Source organism: Hyalella azteca, unplaced genomic scaffold (genome assembly GCF_000764305.2).
Source record: "Hyalella azteca isolate HAZT.00-mixed unplaced genomic scaffold, Hazt_2.0.2 contig9041, whole genome shotgun sequence".
NCBI lineage: Eukaryota > Metazoa > Arthropoda > Malacostraca > Amphipoda > Hyalellidae > Hyalella > Hyalella azteca.
In genome coordinates this window covers 51,686-76,068 of record NW_025939121.1, presented here as the reverse complement: position 1 = coordinate 76,068, position 24,383 = coordinate 51,686, and the positions used below count along the sequence as shown (strand labels likewise).

The following is a 24,383-nucleotide window of genomic DNA, read 5'->3' as shown; positions in this document are numbered from 1 at the left end:
TCTTCATCCAACATGTAAATTTAACGTGAATGTTCGATGTGTGCGACTTGATCCAATTTTGTGCAGCATCAGTGGCAGCAAATAAAGAGGCTTTAGTGACGTCCACTTTAATCCCGCCATTCACACGCAGAGACGCTCATGCATCGAGACATGAACCTTAGTGATATCGCTCGAAATAATCATATTAAGAAAGGCATTATAGCACAACAATAGAATAGGTGCCATCCTGCTATTCTCTAAATAAAAATCTGTATCCTATAATGAGACACAGATTAGTAGGTACAGAATCAATAATATCTATTCAGATTGATAACATTAATATCAAATCAGCTTCATCAGTATATAAATATTGGTAGTAATCAAGATGACGTTAAGATAACATCCACATGTTGCATTTGTTGCCGAGTCCACATTGACATCAAGTTAAGAGTCCACTGTTCGGGAGCGGCGTGGCCTGGATGAAAAGCCAAAGATCGATTTTGTCGCCATTACCTTCACCAAACGAAATCAAACTCAAGTTACTATGTTAATTTCATTCAGCCAAAAAAAATAAATAAGGGATTCCCAAGTTCCATTTTCCAATTTGCAAGAGGAATTTGCGGTCTATACTCCTATATTTTTTCCTGTTTATGAAACTATTTTCAGTAATAAACGATGATTATAAACAACATGAAAATTGTTTCCGTATAATTTCAAGTCATAATTTTAACGCTAATGCAGCTTTATAATTGTTTACTGGCTCCAGAAAAAAAATTTTGGATAACAATTGTGCAATATTAAACTTAAAATAATGCGAGACACGTACGAAAATTTAGAGAAAGTGTCCAATTAGAGTAAGGACAAGACGAAAAATTGCTGTCGCGTTTCTAGGCGCGTCCCCCATTAGTATGTTCTATTCAGCCGGATAAGTGGATGTCTTGTAGCGAGGTTACGAGAAAGAGACGGCAGTTTTAATTCTACATGTAGAAGGTAAGCACAGACTGCTGGTTGCCCCTGACGAACAGGAAGGGCGGCATGCCTTTACTCATGTAGTCCAGCCACGCCATGTACAGCGACGCTGACACCTGGCCTTTGCGTGGCATGGGCAGCGTCCTGTAGGGGCCGAAATTTACATTAATTATTGCAATAAAGACAACATCAAATATATGTTTTGCATGATCTTTCAAAGATAAGGAAATGTATTTTGAGATTTGTCATAAGCAGCGCACTCGGCAACGGAGAGAAACATTATTTCATTCAGTGTTTACGAGTGCCCATGGCTAGGCGAGGAGCTTGAAGCTGTAAATTCTGTTTCTTTTCCTCTACGTCACAAAGATATATAAAAAAATAACTCAGAAAACCCCGGCCTCACATCAGTATTCCCATTAGTTTAACGCTGGTTTAGCAAGTTAAAATACCATCATTTACTGCTCTGTAGGAGCACAGCAACTGGTTTTAATCAGATACAATGTATTTTTATTAATAGAAGCCATCCAGTATTTATGACCTCAGATGTCATTGAATCTCATTGAAGTGCATCGCGCACCGTTTATTTCCCGGAGAATACGGTACTGAAATCCTGGTATCAGAAACCGTATGCCTTCCTCCCCCTTGCAAAAAGTCTACGCTGTCTTTGAACCAAGATTCATTAACTTATGGCCTCAATCTTCTTGAATCTTATTATAATGGTGCGAGAGAGCTGCGATGAATCACGAACTTCAATGAGCACTCCGTAATTATCTTGAACTTTCACGGGATGCACAGTCACGGGATACAGCAACGTATCCAGTCACAAGATACAGCAACGTACACAGTCACGGAATACAGAATCGTACACAGTCACGGGATACACAAAACAACGTACACAGTCACGGGTTACAGCAACGTACACAGTCACGGGTTACAGCAACTTACACAGTCACTGGGTACACAAACGTGCACAGGCAAGGGATACACCAACGTACACAGTCACGGAATACTCCAACGTACACAGTCACGGGATACTCCAACCAACGTACACAGTCACGGGATACTCCAACCAACGTACACAGTCACGGGATACTCCAACCAACGTACACAGGCACGGGATTCAATACCACTTCATTTATTTACTGATAATTTTCAATTGGAGGAGTAGCAACCTTCTTCATTTATATTTAATGTTCGCTTGTATCTCAGGATATTCAACGCCAGGACTCACATGATGATGAGGCTGGCGGTCGAGGAGTTCTCCAGCAACAGTTCCTTTAATCTGATGTGTCGGTTGGTCTTGTCCTTCTGATTGGCCAACTCCTCCTCGGTGATAGACACTCCTTTGGAAAACGGAACAAGCTTATGTATATAACGAATAGGCAAAAACTGCAATACGTTAGCATGACTATCAAGTTTTATAATAGAATTTAGAAGTCACTCTTAATGTACGATCCGTGACCGGAGGACTTATCCATAGAACAACCTAGGTATTTTAGGATGAGTAACGATCTGGGAATGGAAGATTGTCATGCTCGTTAGATATGAACCTATGAACCTAACCAATCAATGAAGTTTTGCCTCACCGACGTAAATTTAAGTATCATGAAGAAATGATTTATTGAGAATTTTGGTTAATTGATATTAACTGGATTTAAATGTTTTTCCATGCATTTTTCATCATTGTCAAAATGTCTTGCTTATAAGTTAGAGAACCTGCGGGAAAACAACTTCTCAGGACCTGTGTAACATGCGGAGTCCCTAGCAGCCAATATATGGCACGAAAGGGCCTGGCAATGAGCTACTGAAAACTTAATCATCTGTTTTGCCGTGCATAATATTTGGTTGTTCTGTTCAATACATAACAAAATGGCTAATGAAATGCCGAGCTGTGACTTTAATTCAAGATTATTACGTATTTTACGATATTTAGCACCATATTTTGAAGGATTTGAATACATATAGAGAAAACTATATGAAAATAAACCATTAGACCATAGATAAATCATAAATTTCCTTTGAACTCTGTGTCTACAGATTAATTATGGAACGGATGACAACGATGCATTACTATATTGTTATTGAGATGCAAGCTCACCATCGTCAGCACATTTGGCGGTGGTCCTAAATTTCTCTATCAGTCCTTGAAATTCTCTGCGACTCGCGTCGCTGACTCCACTCATGGCGTCAGGGATGACGATGACGTCGCCGTAGTCGATCCTGAACTTGGAGAGGAGGTTTGCCATGCTGCGCTGCTCCATGTCGAGCTCGTCGCGACGGTTGGCGAGGGCAAAGATGCGCAGTTTGCAGTTGCTCCAATTGGAGCGAGTCGTCAGGATGTATGGAAGCAAGAGTGTTAGGCCGCCATCGTCATACAGCCACCACACGTCAATGGTTCCCTGGAAGCAGAGTAAAGGGTTGTTAAGACAGCCACCACACGTCAATGGTTTTATAGGTTTGTACTTCAAAAAGTCATGATTCATCTCTAGCAGTTATATTCTGATTTTTTATACGCTAATTTCCTGTGAAGCCAAATCGTCCGATCTGTGTATTTTGCACTCACTTCCCCCTGCTTGCGTTTGAATATCGTGACGCCGTCAAGGATTTCCTTGGGCAGCTTAGCGCCGCCCGGTCCGGTGTAGGCGGCGGAGAATGAGAACTTGCGCTTCTTGGCCTCGGCTCGTGGTGTGGTTTCTGTGGGTGGGAGCCAATTAGTTTCAAAACAAACTTCTCATGTTAAAAACCTGTAATGGACGGTACAATAATGGTTTCGCTGAATTTCCTTGTGGAATCAAATGAAGGAAGTAAATGGGAATTCTCTTAAAAAAATCAGTCTTAATCAAGAAATGCTTGCATATATTTGCATCGTCGGAAAGCTTGAACACTAAATTTTATAAAAATATAACTCAGTACTCATTGCAGTGAAAGACAGAAAGCGTATTTCTCGTCGACGAAAACGTGAAGTCACGGATAGACGGACGGACATGACAAGCACAATAGGGCATTTTTTCCTTAAACGAGAAAATGCGCTAAAAAGTTAGCGATATTTCCTGATTATAAGCCACCTACCTATGTCGGCGCCCTCGTTAACAATTCCTTCTGAGATCTTGGGATGTCTCTTATACACATCTAGATGTGTATAAGAGACAGCCTGGAAGCAGAGAGCAGAGTAAAGGGTTGTTAGGACAGCCACCACACGTCAATGGTTCCCTGGAAGCAGAGTAAAGGATTCTTAGGACAGCCACCACCATGCAATGGTGAGTTGTAGTGAGGGTAGAGGTAATTTTAATAACATCGCTTGTCAACGGTTCAGTTAAAATGCTTGGTGTTCAATTGATTCTGCTTACCCATAGATACCACTTTCGAATTATCAAAATTCTACGTAAGCAATACCATTATTACATTATGTTAAAACTTGGTTGAATTTTCCATGATAAATGTTTTCCAACTAAATAGTAGGTTGTCTCACAGTTAATCTCTCTTGTGAACGTCATAACGTGGCTTTACTCTTTCAGTCTTAGAAAAAGCTGTTTAATCGTAGGCTAATGAATTGTGGCTCTTATACACAGGTTATGGTATGAGCGTGAAGTCAAAAGAAATTATGTTCGTCGAAAAATGCAAAGTTGTGTAAAGTTCTGGATCAAACAGCTGTGTATTGAACAAAAAATCTTGCTGCACATTAGCCAGAACGGCTTTTTGGAGAGCTGGAACTTTCGCAGAGGAGAAAAATTTAGGATTTTGGGAAAAGCGCATGGCAGCATGCAGTTTTGGGACTTGTAAGTAGGTTGTGGTTCTTTATATCCTGATTTTTAGGCAATGGTTGTGCACAATTAATCTGCAGGTTGATTTTGTTGACCTCGTACATTTCAACATCGAAAGAGCTAAAGAAATTCTTATATGAATACGATAAATTTTCCTGTTTGTTATAGGTTTGTACTTCAAAAAGTCATGATTCATCGTTAGCAATTACATTCTGATTTTTTATACGCCAATTTCCTGAGTAGCCGAATCGTCCGATCTGTGTATTTTGCACTCACTTCCCCCTGCTTGCGTTTGAATATCGTGACGCCGTCTCTAATGTTAAAACCTATAATAGTTGGTACAATAATTGTTTCGGTGAATTTCCTTGTGGAATCAAATGAAGGAAATAAATGGGAATTCTCTTAAAAAATCAGTCTTAATCAAGGAATGCTTGCATATATATATTTGCATCGTCGGAAAGTTTGAAGACTAAATTTTAGAAAAATATAACTCAGTACCCATTGCAGTGAGTGACAGAGTGCGCATTTTCTCGTCGACGAAAACGTGAAGTCACGGACAGACGGACGGACATGACAAGCACAATTGGGCATTTTTCCCATAAATGAGAAAATGCGCTAAAAAGTTAGCGATATTTCCTGATTATAAGCCACCTACCTATGTCGGCGCCCTCGTTAACAATTCCTTCTGAGATCTTGGGAGATTCGTCGTCAGCGATGATGTTGGAGTAATCCGTGCCGTTGCTCAAACGCAAGATGGCAATTCCAAGCTGCATGTTGAACGCAGCACTGTTGCAAGGAACGTGAACTTAAATTTAGGTGGGGGGAAACAAGCGTCATTTGAATTTTTATACCATATATGTTCCTATAAATCTTTTACCATTATTAATCTAGATGAAACCATGGACAAAAATTTTAATCAGGCTTCTAGTAAGTACTATTGCGAGGTATAACGTTAGAAGCCACGCCGAAAGTGGTAGCTTAATTGCATGCGCTACACCGACTGCCTACCGTGACGACAACCGAGAAACACATTTAAGAAAAATATTTAGAAAAAGTAAAATTTAGAGAACGTCCATATTACATAAAGGAATAACTATTGATAATAATAATTGATCGAAATAATCAAAATCCTTGAACTCACTGAAGGGTATTGAAGTAGGCCTTCAATTCCTGTTTGTCACACACGCTCCAGTCGCTCTTGAACCCGAGGAGGACCACGTTGGGCTTCAGTTTGCCCAAACCGGCGAGCTGCACAGAGTTTACATTGATAAAAACAATAAAACCGTTAGCTGATAAAAACTCTAAAACACTCATTGTAATCTATTTTCTTACCAAAATAAAGTAAGTCAAGACAATCTGATTTGATAATATAAGAACGTAAGAAAATGTGTGAATTTTAATACCGGAAGAATTTTTCCCATTTATTGAAACTCATCTCTTGCTTCTTATATTCAGTGCGCAATTTATATATTAAGCAGTTATTCAAAGCAGTTATTCTCCAAACAACAGCACACCTGCTGCTACATTCATACCTGAAAGAGATTAACGGCTCCTTCGTCTAACCGGTCGGCCTTGACGAGATTGTAGAAAGCTTTGTATTTCTTCTCAATGAGCCAGTCGTTGCACTTGTTGATGTAGACCGTCCTTGTCTTCCAGTCCATGTCCTGTTCGTTGTATTACACAAACATGTTAAGAACAAATAATGCATTACGTCTGATTAAGGAAACGTTTTCAGACACAGAAAATTTAGAAATTACGGTAACAAAGCAACATGGCAGTCAAGAGGGTGAACCGCCAGTATAGTTCCGCTCCTAGTGTGAGAAGTTTTCTGAAAGGGTAGGGTCCCTCTAGGCCACCTGTCCCTCTACCTCCACTCTATAGGTCAGGCGGATATATTGTCTTCTGGTTTGGCTCGAACCTCATGTGACCTCACAGCCAAACCGGTCACGGCAGCGACAAGCGGGAGCACAACTGACGATGTTGGCAGCATGCATGAGTCAGTGAGGCGAACAAAAAGGGTCCTCCAGCAAGAGGCCGAAGCGTTGCTGAGTACGTTATAATACATTTTTTACGACTGTATTAGAATAACCGGAATTTGCAGCGACGATGAGTTGGAACAGCTGGAATTTGCAGCGAACCAACAAGAATTTGCAGCGATGAATGACTTTTAACAGCTGGAATTTGCAGTGACGAATGAGTTGGAACAGCTGGAAATACGCCGACATGCACCTCAATTCTAGCATTCCGATGAAATGGTGCGTAGTTTATATAGAGCAAAATGACTTTCAGGATACGAAGTGTATTCAAGTGATACCCTTACATTATTCTTCTCTCACTTTTTAATATTAACTTCTCAACAAAAATCAATTAAGCATGTCTCATTTCTCGACGTAATTTCCCAGTAGCCGTAAGCATTTTTCACAACACTGACGCCAAGATTCCTTGGCCGCTGCGAGCGCTTACTTGGAAAACTATTATGACCACTGGAAAATTGCGGAATCCGAGTGTCTGAGTGCTGCCATTGAGCCGATTGGAGCTTAGTTTCAGGAATAAAAAAGGGCATCGATTAATAGTAATTTCCATTCATGCCATCCTACCGGATCTACGTTGCTTGGCAACATGCAACGCGAGGAGGCTTGTGGTCGTCCGTCAGCATTCTTGGTACCACCGGGAGGAAACTTTTCGCATTTTCTGGCCGTCATGCAGGATTGTGTGCGCAGATCCTACGGAAATGCCAACTTTGCAGGCGATCTCTTCCGCAGTCAGCCGAGAATCCCTCAAACAATTTTTTTATTCGCTCGATCTTGTCAGTAAACCGGCTTGCGCGAGGCCGAGATTCTCCGGTTTAGTTATCACACGATTTTCTGCGAGATGCCGGACGCACATTCAACACATCCATGAAACCATTACAGGTCTCCCTCAATTGGCGATGGTCACACCACGCAAATGCCAGAAACTAATAATTACACGCTGGTTGTGTAACAAAAAACGTCGCCATTTTCAAGTATCAAAAGAACCCTAATTCTCGCCGTTGCCGTTGGAGATTCTTTTTTGCAATGCACGTCATCTGTAGCACACATTTGCAAAGTGCACCCGCTCATTTATTTAACAACCGCATGTTTCTATCCACTTCCATTTGAGAGGAAGAACATAGTAGGATTTATAACTTGAATGCAGAATTATTTCTGCAGAATCAGCAGAAATAATTCCAGCTGAGAAGAGGCTGACGGAAGTGCATGCATGAGAGCCTAGAACTAAAGTAGATGTTTTAAGCTACGAGTCATGAGGGCGGTAGATGTTTTAAGCTACGAGTCATGAGGGCGGTAGATGTTTTAAGCTACGAGTCATGAGGGCAGTAGATGTTTTCAGCTACGAGTCGTGAGGGCGGTAGATGTTTTAGGCTACCACTCACGAGGGCAGTAGCTGTCTTAGGCTACCAGTCATGAGGGCGGTATATGTCTTAGGCTACCAGTCATGAGGGCGGTATATGTCTTAGGCTACCAGTCATGAGGGCGGTATATGTCTTAGGCTACGAGTCACGAGAGAAGTTCATGTTTTTAAGCTACGTGTCATAAGAGAAGTTCATGCTTTAAGCCACGAGTTATGAGGACAGGACAAATGTTATTTGTATATCATATAAGTACCGTCCCTCACCTTGGACACCTCAACGCACACCATCATGCTGAGATTCTTGGTGATGAGGTTGGCGAAGTCGAGCAGAGGAGGCCTGCTGCTGGGCCTGCCTGACATCACGAGTATCTGGGGTCGGTAGTTCTTGACGTGGTCGACGACCGTCTGCAGCGTCAGCGTCGCTCGCAGGGCTGACACGTACGAGGCTGACTGTGTACTCGAGCCCCAGTTCACGTCTACAATATGCATTTATCAATTAAAAGGCTTAATAATATTCCTGACTCATAATTTACGTCTGCAAAATGAATTCGCATATAAAAGGCTCAGTAAGTCTTCTAACTCATATTGAACTTTTACAATATTCAATTTTATTCAATTAAGATTTCGTAACGGATCATGAAAGTATTAGAGATATCATGGGAATATCATTAGAATTGATGTGTCGTTGTGAAAAACAATGTTAAACTGCTATTTCCCGGTGATTCAGGACTTGAAAATTCTAAAATTTTGCTATTTGGGTGTTGAATTGATTTCACTACGTGGCAATATTGACTATAGTTACTTGAGGGATAAAATTGCAGGTTTGGGGTTCGAGAGGTCATTAAACTTTCTAGGAGTTTTGGGACTATCATTAATTAACCGTTAAAAGCTAAAATGGTTTTGAAATGAAAGAATCACGCCACAGTCACACTCCGTAAGACCGACAATAGACTGAACGCTTCTACTACTAGCCTGGCTTCCTGTAGGAGACAAACAAGTAGAGGCCGATGGTGACAAGGAAGGTGATGAGAGCCGTGATCCAGTCGATGAGGAACATCGTCACCAGGCACAGCACGCCACCAAAAAGGCTCACCCACAAGTTATAGTACTGAAAAATAGGTCAAAATGTTACAAGGCCTTTAAGGGGACCGACCTGGCTAAAATTTTCAATTTTGGCGTTTTCCACTTTTTGGGCTCATCTTAAAGCTTACTTTTTGACGCATCTAACGGTGCCAGAATCATCCCTCTACGTCGAAAAATGATTTCGTGACAGCTTCCCAAAGAAGGGCAGTTTTTAGGCCCTTTAACAAATGTCTATGGGATTTAATTACAGGGCTGGACAAACTAAAAGAAACGCCTGACGTAAAGCGGCCAATTTTGATGAAGGACGCGTGGAAGCAGGAGAAGTTGATGAGACTGTAGGACGCCAGGAAGAAGTTACTCAGCAGGGTCGACACAGCATTCAAGTTCCCTGGAACGCGAATTTATTTGATCATCCGGAAATTCCGTACATTTCCCTACATGTTATTTTTTGTCAACGTAATTTAGTGAAACCTGTTATGGCCTGCAACTGCATCTCACAGCTAAAGTCTTCGAGTATAATGGTAAAATTTATGAAAATCCTGTGCTTTTTACATTGAGACATAGATATTCTTAAGAATGAGACTCTAACTGCGGGAAGAATCTCACCTAAAGATACGACGGTTCACACATTCAGCAATATTCTTCAAGTTATATAGCCGTCTATGCTCAGTAGCTTCAAACAGGGGCACATCGGTTCTCGATCACAATACACTCCGCAGACGAATATTTGCGAAGTTTTAATCCAAATAAATTTTTCATCTAGCCTCCCAAATGATAATTATTTTACTTTAATGTATGTAAACAACAGCCTTTAGATTTCCCCCATTCAACGAGGCCGCTGATTCATCTTCAGCGTTATTCGTTCTGCAGCACAGGCGACCTTTATAATGTGTTGTTGTTTAATAAATTCGAGATCAGTACGTGCCTTCGGCATGTCTTAGAGTAGTTATGTGTGCTATATGCGGAACACAGAGTGGAAAATAGGCATACCCCGAGTGTAAACTTTCTTACAGTCAGGAATTTACTCGTTCTGACGTGACGGATGAGGGCGGGAGAGAGCTAGCACCGAAGTAACGGGTTCAGAACAGATGTTCGAAACATTTATGATCGAATTTCGAGGACAAATTTTCACAAATTATTCCTTACATTAATTATTAGTGGGACTTTTGTAGTGTTCGAGGTACCACTGCATAAATTATCTGTTGTCATGCAACCGAAAGAAACCGAATGGTTAGCGGTGATACTCACCGATCATGATGCAGAGGAAGGCGAGGACAAAGACCAAGCAGTAGCCGTTAACGGGGTCGTTGTTCGCCCCAAAGCCTTTGCTGAACATGAAGATGCCGGGGTAGAGGCGGTCCTTGGCGAGGGCCTGCAGCACCCGCGGCGCCCCCACCAGGGACGCGATGGCCGACGAGAGCGTCGCAGCGAAGCAGCCGATGTAGATCAAGGGGCCCCACGCTGCCACGAGCTCCATTACCTGATTCATGTCGGTATATAAGAAAATAATATATAAATAAATAGTTAAGTATAATGTTCTCAGTCAACGATGATAGTCAGAAACTAATTAAGTACAAGCTCAGGTGTGTGAAAGTTTAATTGGTCCAAGTTCAGAAAGTACAGATGCAGAACTTAAATTAATCGTGAAACATTAAATGGAGACTGTGCTGGACTGAATCCACTGATAGATTTGTATGAAAACGTTGAAGACGAAAGGTAAAGTGTTAGACAAATGATCCGTTAAATTTGATTCCACAGAATCTGCATTTATAAACGAAGGAACCAGGAGTTACCTGAAAACTGTTATGGAGTCCGAACTCGCAGGCTAAGACCGTTTCGTTGTCTTCCGTTACGTAGTCATAGCCGGTAGTGGAACATTCCGTAAACGTCGGCGAATCCAGAATATTGACCGTTTCATTTGTGTAGTAGAACTCCTTAAACGCCGTCGTGTTGCCTGCGGGTCAATGCAGTTCGTTGTATGGATTTTTTCCGAGTCAATCATAAATTTAATGAATATAATATCACGTCTCTCTGACTTTGGCGATGCTCTAGAGTCTAGAACGAAGAACCCTGCGTATGACACTCGCTTCCTCTGGACTAGGGATGACTCATCGATATTCTGGCGGATGGTATAATCTATATTCGAAATCGATCCTACATATATAGAGTTCAAAATAATTAAATTCTTTGATATACCCGAATATCCACTTTTGAGTTCAATTCATCAACTTCACCCAATGTTGCATTCTAGGCCAGGCAGCCCAAGATTACGAATAAAACAATCGTGAAGTAAATCTCACGGTCAGTCACAATACGCCGAAGTAATCAATCTCATCTCAACCAATCAAGCTATAAAATTGATCAAATAAGCTTCAATTTCCACGAATACATGAATTATATGTCTAGAATGATAAATTTAAATATTTTCCAGATATTAGAACACAATACACAACCACGCATCATCAACGCGCATCGGTGACCACAAACTACAACGACAGCGTTGCGAGCGTTCCGAAGTTATGCAGAACGTTTTCTTGTGTCTAAACTTTAGACACAGGACGACTCGGCTGATGGTCCTAAAGAATGTATTGCCTGTGGGCCGCCCACCACAGTATTTAAAATCCTATAAGCCAAAACGTAGCATAGCGCGTGTCGAGATGTTTATGACACACTGCGCGCTACCATGCCATTCGCATGTTAAAATGCTGCTCAGTCGGATATTTTGTTTTCACTGTTGAATGTCTCAATAGATAATCGTTCACATTATATCCTAGACGGTCCAATAGGGTTTCATTTATCTGGTGCTGTATACTCGGGATCACTTTTCCTAATATTTATGACTCAGACAGAAACATTGACCAACTAAGCACACCGAGTAAATTCTAATCGATACCTTCATACCAGAGAAAATTAATGCACGGCATCTGCCAGCTGGACATCATCCTATGCCACGTTAAAATGCACGGGCAACTTGAAGGCTGCTGCATTATACTTGGGTGTAGCCCACGGACCGAATGAACATAAAAGGTGGGCGATGTAACTACTAAGAAGGTTCATAGTCAACCAACTCTACTTTACAGACAAATGTATATGCACGATGGGATTTGCAATTGATAACGGAATAGGAATAGCCAAATCAAATTTGTTGCAACATTATACCTATTGTAATTTGAAGTACGAAAATATTCTGTTGTAAAATAGCCGTCATTAAACTGTGTATTTAAAGTTAAAGCCCATTTTTAATAAAGAGATTATGTCGCGAGGTTTGCTCTTTAAGTAGATTGTATTCACTACTCGCACAGTGCTCGTTAAAATAACGCAGAAACTAAAAGTAAGGTGAGCCTACCGGCAAAATACAAAGATTAAGTCCGAAATATAGAATAATGAAATCAAATTGATCTACCTGAATGGCTACTTGGCACCCCACCGAGCAGTCACCGCATGCGAACATTCGAAAAGAACAAAATAGCTATATGAACAGATACTCATCGCTGCGGTCGCGAAAATAAGAAATAAAAAATCGTGTGACAGTACTGATATCAATAGCAGTGATACTGATACCAATAGCAGTGATACTGATAACAATAAAGCAGTGATACCTGAAGCGTCGCGGACCACATTGGCAGCCAGCAGGAAGGGGTACAGGATGTAGCTGCAGAAGGTGATGCCTATGGCGAGGAGGGTGCCTTTCGGGATGGCCGAACCAGGATCCTGCGGTGAAAAGTTAAAATTTAACAGAGTTATGAAATGTCCAATTTTTCACCTATTGGAAAATGCAAACATAATTTGAATGGTTCGGTGTGACGTTTCTAGTATATATAACAGTGATTGATAAACAAATATCAAGTGTGCATAGTACAACTGTACTATGAGTAATGCGCAGTTTTTACGATCATTTCATCGTTCTACTCACAACCATTTAAGTATGTACTGTCCGGTGACAATCAGGAGTCTCATTCTATTCATTATAATTGAGACTCAATATCCACTAGACGTATTAGATATTGATGGAAATGTACTTGACCTTAGTCAGCGTGGACAACATCACGTGATTTATCACGCAATCAAGACCTCAGTTGTGGGCGGAAGCCGTGATTCTATAAAAGGGCTGGGAACATTAGTACAGCCCCGCAGAAGTCCGCAGTAGGTACAAGTACGCACGCCGAGATATAACTAGCGTTCGAGCTACTCTGACCTGACCGTCAACGCCTTAGCTTTACCTGTATCGCATCCTTCACATATATCCCCCCGTATCAAGATAAGTTCTCGAAACAGATGGTGTCCTACTTATCCTTTACGCACTTAGTCAACGAATCCCTGTCCTCAGGTTAAGGTAGAAATATAGTATCAGTCAGGTGGCGCTTAATATAGCGCCTGCAAGAGTACATTAGTGACATTAGTTCAAGAAATATTATCATGTCTGACTTTGAGTGAACCGTGAAAGTCATCAATAGTTATAAATCAGAATCACTCAATAGTTACAATAACAACCTTGAGATCCCCGGAGAGGTTAGCACCCGCGACGATGCCCGTGACGGCAGTGAAGAACACAGCGAACACCGAGATGATGTTCTGAGGCTCGCCGTCGTAGTCACGGTATTCTCGTAACATGTTGTCCGAAAACACCTCACCTGAAAAAAATATATCTGTAATTTTCTGTTGCGAAATCGAGCTATAGAAAATGAACGAATATTGATGATTCTCCGAAAAATCATGTGTTCTAAAAGACATCTACAAACTTGAGCTATGGAAAACTGATACTGCATACTGCATGACAGTGCCTTGTTTTAACAGCGAAATAATGAAGGACTTCGCAGAACAACTCGCCAGACGCCCACTTGTGGAATTCTGGATTAGACAAATCCATGAAAATGTTTAGAGTATGGATTACAAACCACTTCCCCTACCCATGCCGCTCGATGTATGAACCCCCTTCATAATTACCGAAACAAGTCTCTCAATCATAACCTAGATCACTAATTATATTAAACCATCTTTGCCTATATATCAAACTCTCAGATCAAGGGACGTTGCCGCTAATCATCAAGTGAAATACTATATGAACATCATTTCAATAATTGACACACAATACACAATCAGCATCCAACACAAGACTGAATAAAAATATTGGCACCGAGTACACCAAATCTGAAACTATTCCTCTTCACTATACTCACCATTCCAGCCCACAAAGCCGCGCGCCCTTTCTTCGTCAGTCATCGGACCGATGAAGCATCCAATAATCACGTCCAATTGTGAGGCTAGCAGCAAGAACAGCAGCATCATTTGGACCTGAGGAAGTTGATGTAAAGAAAAATATATGGCATATGTGGTGGCATCTCGCAAGGCACGGCTCAGAGCGAGAGTGGCTAGACAATGCACACAGCCGCAATGAACAACCGTATAGGTAGACAAGACAGTCAGTACCAACTGGTCTTCAATATGGGCATACGATTTTATGTAGAAACAATGTGTCCCTTACATTTAGCGTACGTGGCTTGTCCACAAGGAATTGTAATTATAATTAAACTTCGCGAAGCCGATTGTTCGGTGTGTACATAGCCAAAATTATCCTGCAGTGAAGAAACTGTACATAGTGGTCAGCAAATAAAGATCCGTAACGGGATAGATTTTTAAATCTATTTATTTGTGTATGCCGTTTAAATGAGTGACTCTGTATTTCACCGTAGCCGCTGTTTTCTTCTCTTTCCTGTGTTTTACCATTTATTAGATAAGTTTTACATAAAAAAAGTAATCTCGGCAGTACCGTTATTCTTAAAAAATTAAAAATCGTATATATAGAACTTGAATGTATGGAAAATATTCATTCACACAACTTAGTATCACTTATAAAAATGTGCGTATATTTGCGGTGGCGCTTCTTCTGACTATCGAAATGCAGTTTGATAGTAGAGCGTTAGAGAAAGGTGCGTGTGAAGAGGAACAAGGTGAAGCTATCTAATTGCAATTAGGCACGGGATAAGCGAATTAGATGCAAGCCTTGCAAGGTATCGACTTCTTATTTGTGTCCATATGCTAAGATCTTGGTGCCAGCATGCAGCCGACGTACAGGCTGAACAATATCCTATATTGTTCCAACTATGATGACACTACGGTGTGTGAACCGCTGCCACCAAGCGATGGAAACTTCCCTTCATGTGCCAAATACAAGATGATAAGCAAGGCCGATTTAAATTCGTGCAGCCCTCTCTACCGAACTCAAGTTCTTTAAGCCCAAATCCTTAAGCAGGTAATTGCATGTAAAATACCACGCATCAGAGTTTGATTACGATTAACAAGTATAAGTAATACGCCTTAAAACCTAAAGTTCGAGGTCCAACATTTGGCTTACTTTGCATGGCTGTTAGTAAGCCTAACCCAGCACCTACTCCTGCACCCGGCTAAGTACCTGCCCATCTGTCGAAATGTGATGGCCCTCGAGCGTGGATCGAGTGCTGTATTCTCTTAATTAAGGTTGCAAAAGAATGTCGCTGGCCTACGTTTGAACTCTAGGCGGGGTTGTGCTCTGAGTTATTATGACTATAAAGTTTTTCTCTAGATGTATATATTGTGAAATTTTTTGCAATAATTGTATTTTTCACCGTATCATAGCTTTTCCAGTAGTGTAATTTACCTCTGTTCATCCTAACAGCAGAGTTTAAATGTGATATAATTTCACACTACGTATCTTGCGTACTGCAATTACCAGTGATCTGGATTTCTAAACTGTAATCTGGAAAGATGCCTCAGTAAGGGTCTCGAAGAGATGAGAGATTTATCAAAACAAGAGGCATGTCCACAAGGTTATCACCCGGGTTGCCCTGGTCACCCAACACTCACCCTGGTCAGTGGTCACAAATCACTCACCCTGGTCACCCAGTCCATGCCCACGATGGCCAGGATCATGAGGGCGAACAATACTCCTGTCCCGACGGCCCGAATATCGTTGACACCTCCGTCGATCATGACGGTATCGAAGTAAAAGAACAACATGTCCTGCTCGTCACCATGAAACAATATTAATGTTTGTACACTAGTATGGAAAATTAAAAGTGTAGCTCGTAAATAGGCAATGAAGTTATGATTTGGCCATGGGAGTGGAAAAAAAGCATGCCCTGCACGTAACCAGGCACAATATTAGCCATTCTTTAGAGAAATGGATGGCCGAATATTACTGAATATCATTCATTGACGTTATGAGCCATGTTTCGTGTTAGAGACTGAAAAAGCTGAATGCGTATACGTGTCTCCATCTATATAATGAATGTCCTTCATTGCTAACGAGATTCGTGGATATGAATTCCAAATTGAGATAAAATAGTTTTCTCGTTGGCCGACTATTACCTGTAAACTCTCGACAAAACCGATGATATAGGTGGCGACAGCGATTGAATTAGCGATAGTGAACATGAGGCCGATGGAGCCCCCGAACTCGGGACCCAGCGACCGGGAGATCATGTAGTACACGCCCCCTACGATTTATGGGACAGCCAGTCAGAGGTAAAATTAGAAGAAACCATGTATGATGAATAATATACAGTATAGGCATTGGTAGTGTCCATGTGTAGATTATTTGAGGTATTAAAGCGACAAAAAAAATAATGCGTGTCATACAAGTAGTGAAATGTAATACTAATGATAAATTGACATGATTTGTAATAAAAATAAACCCCAACTAGTCCTATTTTCAAACTAAATAAAATGACTTAAGAAATTAAATATAAATGACTCACCTTAAATTTACATTCATGTTATCATAACAAATTTCAGTTCTCTAAACTGTTAAAATTGCAAGTTCGATTTAACTCTAGCATAGAATTTGTTCAAATCTCTAGAACATTCTTCAACCGCACGCGACGACGTCTTGTGTAACCTAATCAAACCTTACCGCCTGCAATGAGACCGTTCGTCGCCACGGCGGACATGGAGATGGCGGTTATGAATGTCACGGTGTTGCCGAAACACACAATCACCAAGGCTTCGACTGTATAAGAAGAAAAATCCGTAAATTATACTGCAGTCTACAGATAATTTTGCCGTGTAAATAATAGTTATTGTATTCTTCATTAGCTCGCTACATAACTCAACAGATCACCATGAACTCACTGAGTCCTCTTGAGACTCACTTAATCCAGCTTCTCCAACTACCCAGGAGATTCGCAGGAAAAGCATTACGCCCCAAATATTCAGCAAACATCGCATCTGAAAAACAGAATACATCTCATTTCAAATCACGAATACCTGAACGTTTCAAGACATAAACATTCAACATTGCTTATTTACTAATGAAATTAGGGGCATAACCTGGTGGTTCTGCATCAATTTAACGTTTTTGTGCTCGAGACGTCGAACTATTTACTCTCCTGAAATAAATAAGTTGGTATCTTTTGGTTTAACTGAGGTGACGGAGAGTTGTGCAGGCAACTATACTCACGAGCACTCCTTGCTTCCAGCCGAACTTGATGACTTTGCCTCTTTTCTGGACCTTTGCCTCGACGTCATCGTTTCCAGTCTGCTCGTCTGCCTAGTGAGCAAATGTTGTCACTCTTAAGTAAATCATATATGAGAGTTAATAGAATACAACTAATGCAAAACAGCAATTTAGTGAATTGGAAGAATGAACGACCATTTAAGATCGGATAAATATCGAACTCGACACAAAACGTGTCTGTAGTTTCTTGTTCGAAGAAGTATTGTTATTTTATTTTAATATTTCAAAATGCAGTTATATGACCAAAAAAGAATACGTAGTTTTAATTTTACTCTTCCAATTACCATACTTTTTATTGTGATTTTATGAATTTCATATTTTTTGCGAACTTTCATTCTCGTCATAACCTTGAGAAATTCCCAAGATGCTGACGATCTAGCCTGAGACTGTTGCTGTACCAAAAATTTGGCTACCACAAAAGCTCTCATAATCCACAAGCTACGAATTACCCTTCTGGCTTCCCTTGAGCATCATTAAAATGATTAAATAATGTATTTTTTCTGGTTGCATCCATATCATGAGTTGCATCCATATCAAACTCAACATAAGTTGATGGAGTTCTTTGAAGGATTCCTTTGACTCTCAGTGTTTATAGTAGGTAAGTTGAGTTACATCATTCCAAGAGATATGTTGTGATTGATTATATTGGATTGGCTATGAGCACTCCAATATCAGGACGAGTTACCTTCTTAGGCTTGTACGTGGAGTCGTGGAGGTCATCCAAGGTAGGCCTCTCTTGGTGGATGGTATGAATGTTTCTGTAGTTGGACTCGCTGGGCAGGGCTTCTCGGGTGATGTAGTGGCGTAGGGACCTTTGGTAGTTGGTGTCATAATGCGGGTCTCCGCTGTGGTCCACACTTAACCGTGACATGCTGTCCTCTAATGCTCACCAACCGCAAGAATCAGTATATAGGCTTGCTTCTCAGTTAATGCACGTTTTTCTCTGATAGCCTACTAGAAAATTGGTACGCAAGTAGCTGAAAAAGTGAGAGTTGTAATTACTTATATCTTATTAGGAAGTAGCTGAAAAAAGTGAGAGTTGTAATTACTTATATCTTATTAGGAAGTAGCTGAAAAAAGTGAGAGTTGTAATTACTTATATCTTATTAGGAAGTAATGTTTATGACAGTTCTTGGAATCCTACTTGCACGGAAAATTACCTAATGATAGTACATATCTCGCAGCATTGAGATAACAAAATAGAAATCTATATAATTCATTCGAAAAAATTGTGTCGGATTGAATGACTTTTTCTCGACACGGGCTCTTCTTTGCTCACTTCTTGACGTAGTAGGTTCGTGCTATTCAAATACAAAGAAAACCACTGAGTGATTACTTCAGCTCAGTTGTTATAAAAAGTTTAATTAAGAAAACGAATCGAACTCTCCCTAATACATTCTTCTGGGTATTTTCCTAAAAAAATTAAGAAGATGGCAGTAGAGATTTCCTGCCTGAACACAAAATCATCACTGAACGTGCATTAACGTTGACCATTTACTTATAGTAGAACAGAGTGACCATCTCGTTTCGTAGCGTTCCCATCTTATCGTGAAAGATACAAGCCCCTTATCATTGCGTCAACTCTTCCACAATTCTTTATTCAGGAGGTCCGAAACTTATAGAACATCATTTGTCATAACTCAGTTGTTCTCACATATCGTGGAATTCGGGCCTATACTGCGACCGACTCCTTATCAATATCTTAGTTGGATAACCTCAAAAAACACTCAATTTCAGTGGTGAAATCCCAACTATACCTTATCAAACGACGAACAAATGTAATGCCTTTGTAATATTAAACAAACATATTTTTCGAAATATTGTACGAGAATTAAACAGCAGAGAGAAATGAGAGACTTTCACAGACAATGAAATTTACACTAAACCGCCACTACACAAATAAGTTCTTATTTTATTATGTGCCACATTCAGACGAGCTCATCGCACTGCTTCGACATTTCTTTGATATAACATCCAAAATATGGTCTTGTTCGAGGAGCCAATTGATACAACCGAAAGTGATTTAATGACCAGCCCTCACAACATCGAGCCTCGCGGCGATGTTCACAACACTGCATGAAAACAGCCTTCACAATATCGAACCTCGCGGCGATGTTCACAACACTGCATGAAAACAGCCCTCACAACATCAGCCTCGTGGTGATGTTCACAACAATGCATGAAAACAGCCCTCACAACATCGAGCCTCGCGGCGATGTTCACAACAATGCATGAAAACAGCCCTCACAACATCGAGCCTCACAATCACAATCGCAGCACTCCGAGGAACGATAGCAACATAGACGTTGAAAACTGATGACAAGAGTAAGTTAGTATCGAAGACTACATGCAATATTTAATTAATCTCTTTGGAAACTGAGCGTCTAACACATGGATGCATGAGCAGGCTAGCTACGGTCCGCGGGTGGCATGCGCATTTCCAAATTTAAATTTGCAGTTAATTGTTATTAATTCATGTTAATTACTGCTTATGAGGAGCTTGCATTTGAGGTAAAAATGCATCATTTCATGATGATGAAGACATTTGGTTTAAAACTTGATAAAACTTAATTTAAAAAAGTATGGACAGTAAAGTCTTACCATCATTTTAGCATTGCATTCGTATTTAATAAATTGTAACTTTTAAATTGATATTTACGAACTACAAGAATATATGATGTGACCAAATTTTCAATGCAGCCTTCATTGAAGAATTTAGCGTATCTCTGGTTTGATTAGTGCTGCTAATACCCCTATATATAGGCATATATATAACCGTAGGCTGGGCAATGGGCATTATTGGGCATGTGTACAGACTTCACTCCTTCAGTACTACCCCTAAACATTGAATGCTAACTATTGGCGTGGCATATGTCCACACTTCGCTACTGTATAACACTGAATATGATCTCTCACCAATGGCGGCTTTCGTCTCTTGAATATCTTGCAAAATCAATCAGGTGCAAAATCGAAGTTCGCGTCGTTGCCCAAACCCAACATAGATTTGTGAACCTTAATTAGCGTCGATTTTTATTTCAATTTAAATAAGAACACGCACACTATTCTTTAATAATTACGCTCACTGCCATCAAATAATCATATACACTTATGTTCAACGAACACACGCAGTTTTATTTACTAACTTGGAGTTCAGTTCGGTCTACCTCTGAAACTATTCAATTGCCCACCCAGCATTTATGGTTATTAAAATTATCCGTAACGTGAAAATAATGTTGCGAGGGCTCAGGTCCAGAAACTTTTGAGAGTTTCTCGTTCAGGGAATTATTTAGTTCTTAGTGATATCTGACCTACTCATTACAAAGGCAGCTCAGATAATTCCGATGATAAACTATACTATTCACGAGCCTCTCCCTAGCTTATCAACCCGTCGGTGAGTTCATGTTAGTGCTGGGAATTTTCCTTTCACTGACATTATTATTATAAATATTAGAAATTTAACATAGTCAGACACTTGGAACAGAAAAGATACAGAGAAAATAAAATATTTAATAATGAAAACTTATATTCCTTTAAATAATTTGAGTCGATTTTCTTTGAATTGATAGCTGAAGACAGTTATAATAGATGTTAGAAAGCAAGACCCAGGGTGACAGGTTGGGCCGAGAGCATACCAGGAGAAAGGTGGAGGAATGAGCGTGCTCCCTGCCAACAATTAATCAAATTTTTGCTTAATAAATACCAAATATATTGTTTTCACAATTTGATCGCTTTGTATTGAAAGTTTATCATTTATTTCAAAACAATTACACATTCTATGCTTTTAGATGTGCCATTAATTTTAGGAGATGTATATGTCAAGTTCAATTTAAAAGTCACAATGATTATATAATTGAAAACCATGGCACACAGATTTAGGGTTAGAATCAAGTTATGATGAATAAGATGAAATGTAGGAAAACCCTTTCGCCTTTATCTCGCTCATTAAAGTGACTTCAGGTGTAAACAATGATAAGACATAATATTAAATTAAATTTTTATCGGAGTAAATACGTAACCTATATATATAGAGGGGCATTGGGTCGCAATTTAATTAGGTGGGCGGGCCACAGCGTAGATAGATGGAAAACAACCAGGCACTGTGTAACTCAAAATTGCTACACAAGTTTTGTGCCCTAAAAATCAAAGACCACCTAAAGTATGCCGAAAAGTGAAATTAAAAGAAGGTGATAAGGCGAGCACGGTTTTAAGTTAGCGTGTGCGAATGCCTCGTCAACAGTTGGCATTGAATGTATTGGTTATTACAGTGATGATGCGTGCACTTATGTCCATTACCCAGCCAACAGTTGGTATTGGATGTTTCGGTGGATTCCAGTAATGAAGCTTGCATATATGCCCATTGCCCAGCCAGAAGTTGCTATTGAATGTTCAGAGGTAATAGCAACACAGGTCGGACCAGAGGTACGCTATTTTTTCTATTAAGGCTGCAGTGATCCCGTCTTATACTTCGTAAATCACATATTTTTTATTTGAAGTTGCGACGCATGAAATACGAGCTAAACCATTGTTAATTTGGTTAAGTGCTGCACGATTCAAAATTATTTTAACGAAGTTTCCAACAACCTGCCTTCATAATGATTAAAATGAAGACCTCACCTCATTCGCCACAGGGTTAAATTGATAGGAATTAATATGGTACTTAGTACATTTAAATCGTAAATGCTAATGCAGCCAAGGGCCGTAACTTGCTAATCCCTGTGTTGGAAAATTAGTTCCAGTGAGATGAACGGATCAAGTCATCGGAACTAACTTACCTTCTGCCTGCGACGTTTATGACAACGTCCCTCGAACTGCCGCAGCATCTATCGACGAACGATTGTTGTGAACATCGCCACGAGGCTCGATGTTGTGAGGGCTCTTAAATGAATAATTTTTCGTTGAATGAATGTCGCGACTATTGACTTCCTATCTTAGGCCAATAATGGATTGTACCAAGGAAATTTCTAAGCAGTGTGATGAGCTCAGTTTAAATGAGGTGAAAAAAAATGCAACGATAATAATTATTTATTATATTGGTAACAGTTCAATGCACTAATTTACAATTTTAGATAATGCTTACAGTATCTTTTTTCTGCTGTGGTTAAGAAACTCGAAACTTGTTTCGAGTTTTCATGTCCGTGAGTGTGTTGGGTAATTCTCGCTATCTTTCTTCTTCAAGATGGACGCTTAAGAAATTGTCGTCTGCCGCTATAAAAGCACGAATTAATCCCGACGTCTCGCTTCAGTGTAATTTGTAACGTCAATTTTGATCCCCCGTTCTCTGAGCTTTTAGAAACTTTTAATGGGTACGAAACGATGAAGCGAATATTCACTACACGTAGGATAGCTCTCGAACCTTAGATAAATAATGTAAAGTTGCAATTGTGACTGGGTAAGATGCAAAATAATTAATATACTCTAAATATTGGAGCGCCCGATAAGACGAGATATATGATGTAAAGTCGGATGGTGGGACGCGGGTGATGGGACGCGGGTGGTGGGACGCGGGTGGTGGGACGCGGGTGGTGGGACNGATATTCTAGGGAACATGTTCTGAGACGAGTAGGAGACGAGGATATTCTAGGGAACATGTTCTGAGACGAGTAGGAGACGAGGATATTCTAGGGAACATGTTCTGAGACGAGTAGGAGACAAGGATATTCTAGGGAACATGTTCTGAGACGAGTAGGAGACGAGGATATTCTAGGGAACATGTTCTGAGACGAGTAGGAGACAAGAATATTCTAAGGAATATGTTCTGAGAAGATTACGAAGCAAAGACATACAATAAATATGCGGTCATTATAATCAGGAGCTTGCGTCAGACACAGCTGACGCAGATCTGGGTCATCAGTGAAGGCGCCGGGCAGTTCACTGAACTTCAGCCTCACTGATTGCTAATGCACTGATTGCTTGTGATTATCGTGTAATATTGCTATGCAGGTGAGATCACTTCATACCGTATATGTTCCGTGTGATTTATGTCGCGTGTATACCGTATAGTGTGCGGGCCGTGAAGCGCGTTCAAAGCTTCACGCGCCGTATGCACCGCATGCAGAGCATTTTTGACTTGTAAACCGTGTGTACCAAGCATAGTCTATTGACAGTATTTACCGTAAATACAGTGTAAGCGGGACATACGCCATATTACTTTACGGTACGGCCTCGCTGATATCACACTGAACAAAACCTTTTCCCCTCGATCATGTTCACAAATTGAACAAGGATAACTCGGTTAATATGAATTTTCTCTACATAGTTTATAATCCCGTTATTTCTTTCATTTTGAAAATAATAATGCTATTACAAGCTAAATAAAAGGGATAAATTCAAACGCACATTTCACATAACTTCAGAACTCCCATTCGACTCTCTTTTCGTTTAAAAAAAAACATTTGGCTTCTTGGAAATTAAATGAAAATATTACAGTATTTGTGCATAGTAACGCCCAAGCTTTTAAAATGCAGCTATATCGCTGATCGTGATATTGCGATGAGTAATAATGATATAGGGACGATAATTTGGCTCTAATGCACATAATCGTCAATGATTAGCGGCACTGCGACTTGCGGCACTACAAGTGGGGCTACTAGCACTGTGAGGGACGTGAGGGACGTGAGGGACGTGAGGGACGTGAGGGACGTGAGGGGTGTGAGGGACGTGAGGGACGTGAGGGACGTGAGGGACGTGAGGGACGTGAGGGACGTGAGGGA

At 40.4% G+C, this 24,383-nt stretch overlaps 1 protein-coding gene across 1 annotated transcript; it reads right to left on the bottom strand.

Annotated features, from left to right (window-relative positions):
* Window positions 1-91: 91 nt before the first annotated feature.
* On the bottom strand, window positions 92-18,774 carry LOC108665757 (bumetanide-sensitive sodium-(potassium)-chloride cotransporter). The gene is made up of 21 exons (XM_018152551.2): window positions 18,359-18,774; window positions 17,617-17,706; window positions 17,309-17,384; window positions 17,071-17,166; window positions 16,527-16,654; window positions 16,050-16,178; window positions 14,360-14,474; window positions 13,674-13,813; window positions 12,782-12,893; window positions 10,976-11,136; window positions 10,431-10,662; window positions 9,463-9,570; window positions 9,072-9,221; window positions 8,364-8,575; window positions 6,242-6,373; window positions 5,851-5,957; window positions 5,365-5,495; window positions 3,512-3,642; window positions 3,047-3,347; window positions 2,180-2,291; window positions 92-1,092 (listed from the first exon to the last, which is right to left on the bottom strand). The coding sequence occupies exons 1-21, from the start codon at window positions 18,542-18,544 to the stop codon at window positions 957-959; spliced, it is 2,985 nt and encodes a 994-aa protein (XP_018008040.1). The 5' UTR covers window positions 18,545-18,774; the 3' UTR covers window positions 92-956.
* Window positions 18,775-24,383: the final 5,609 nt, after the last annotated feature.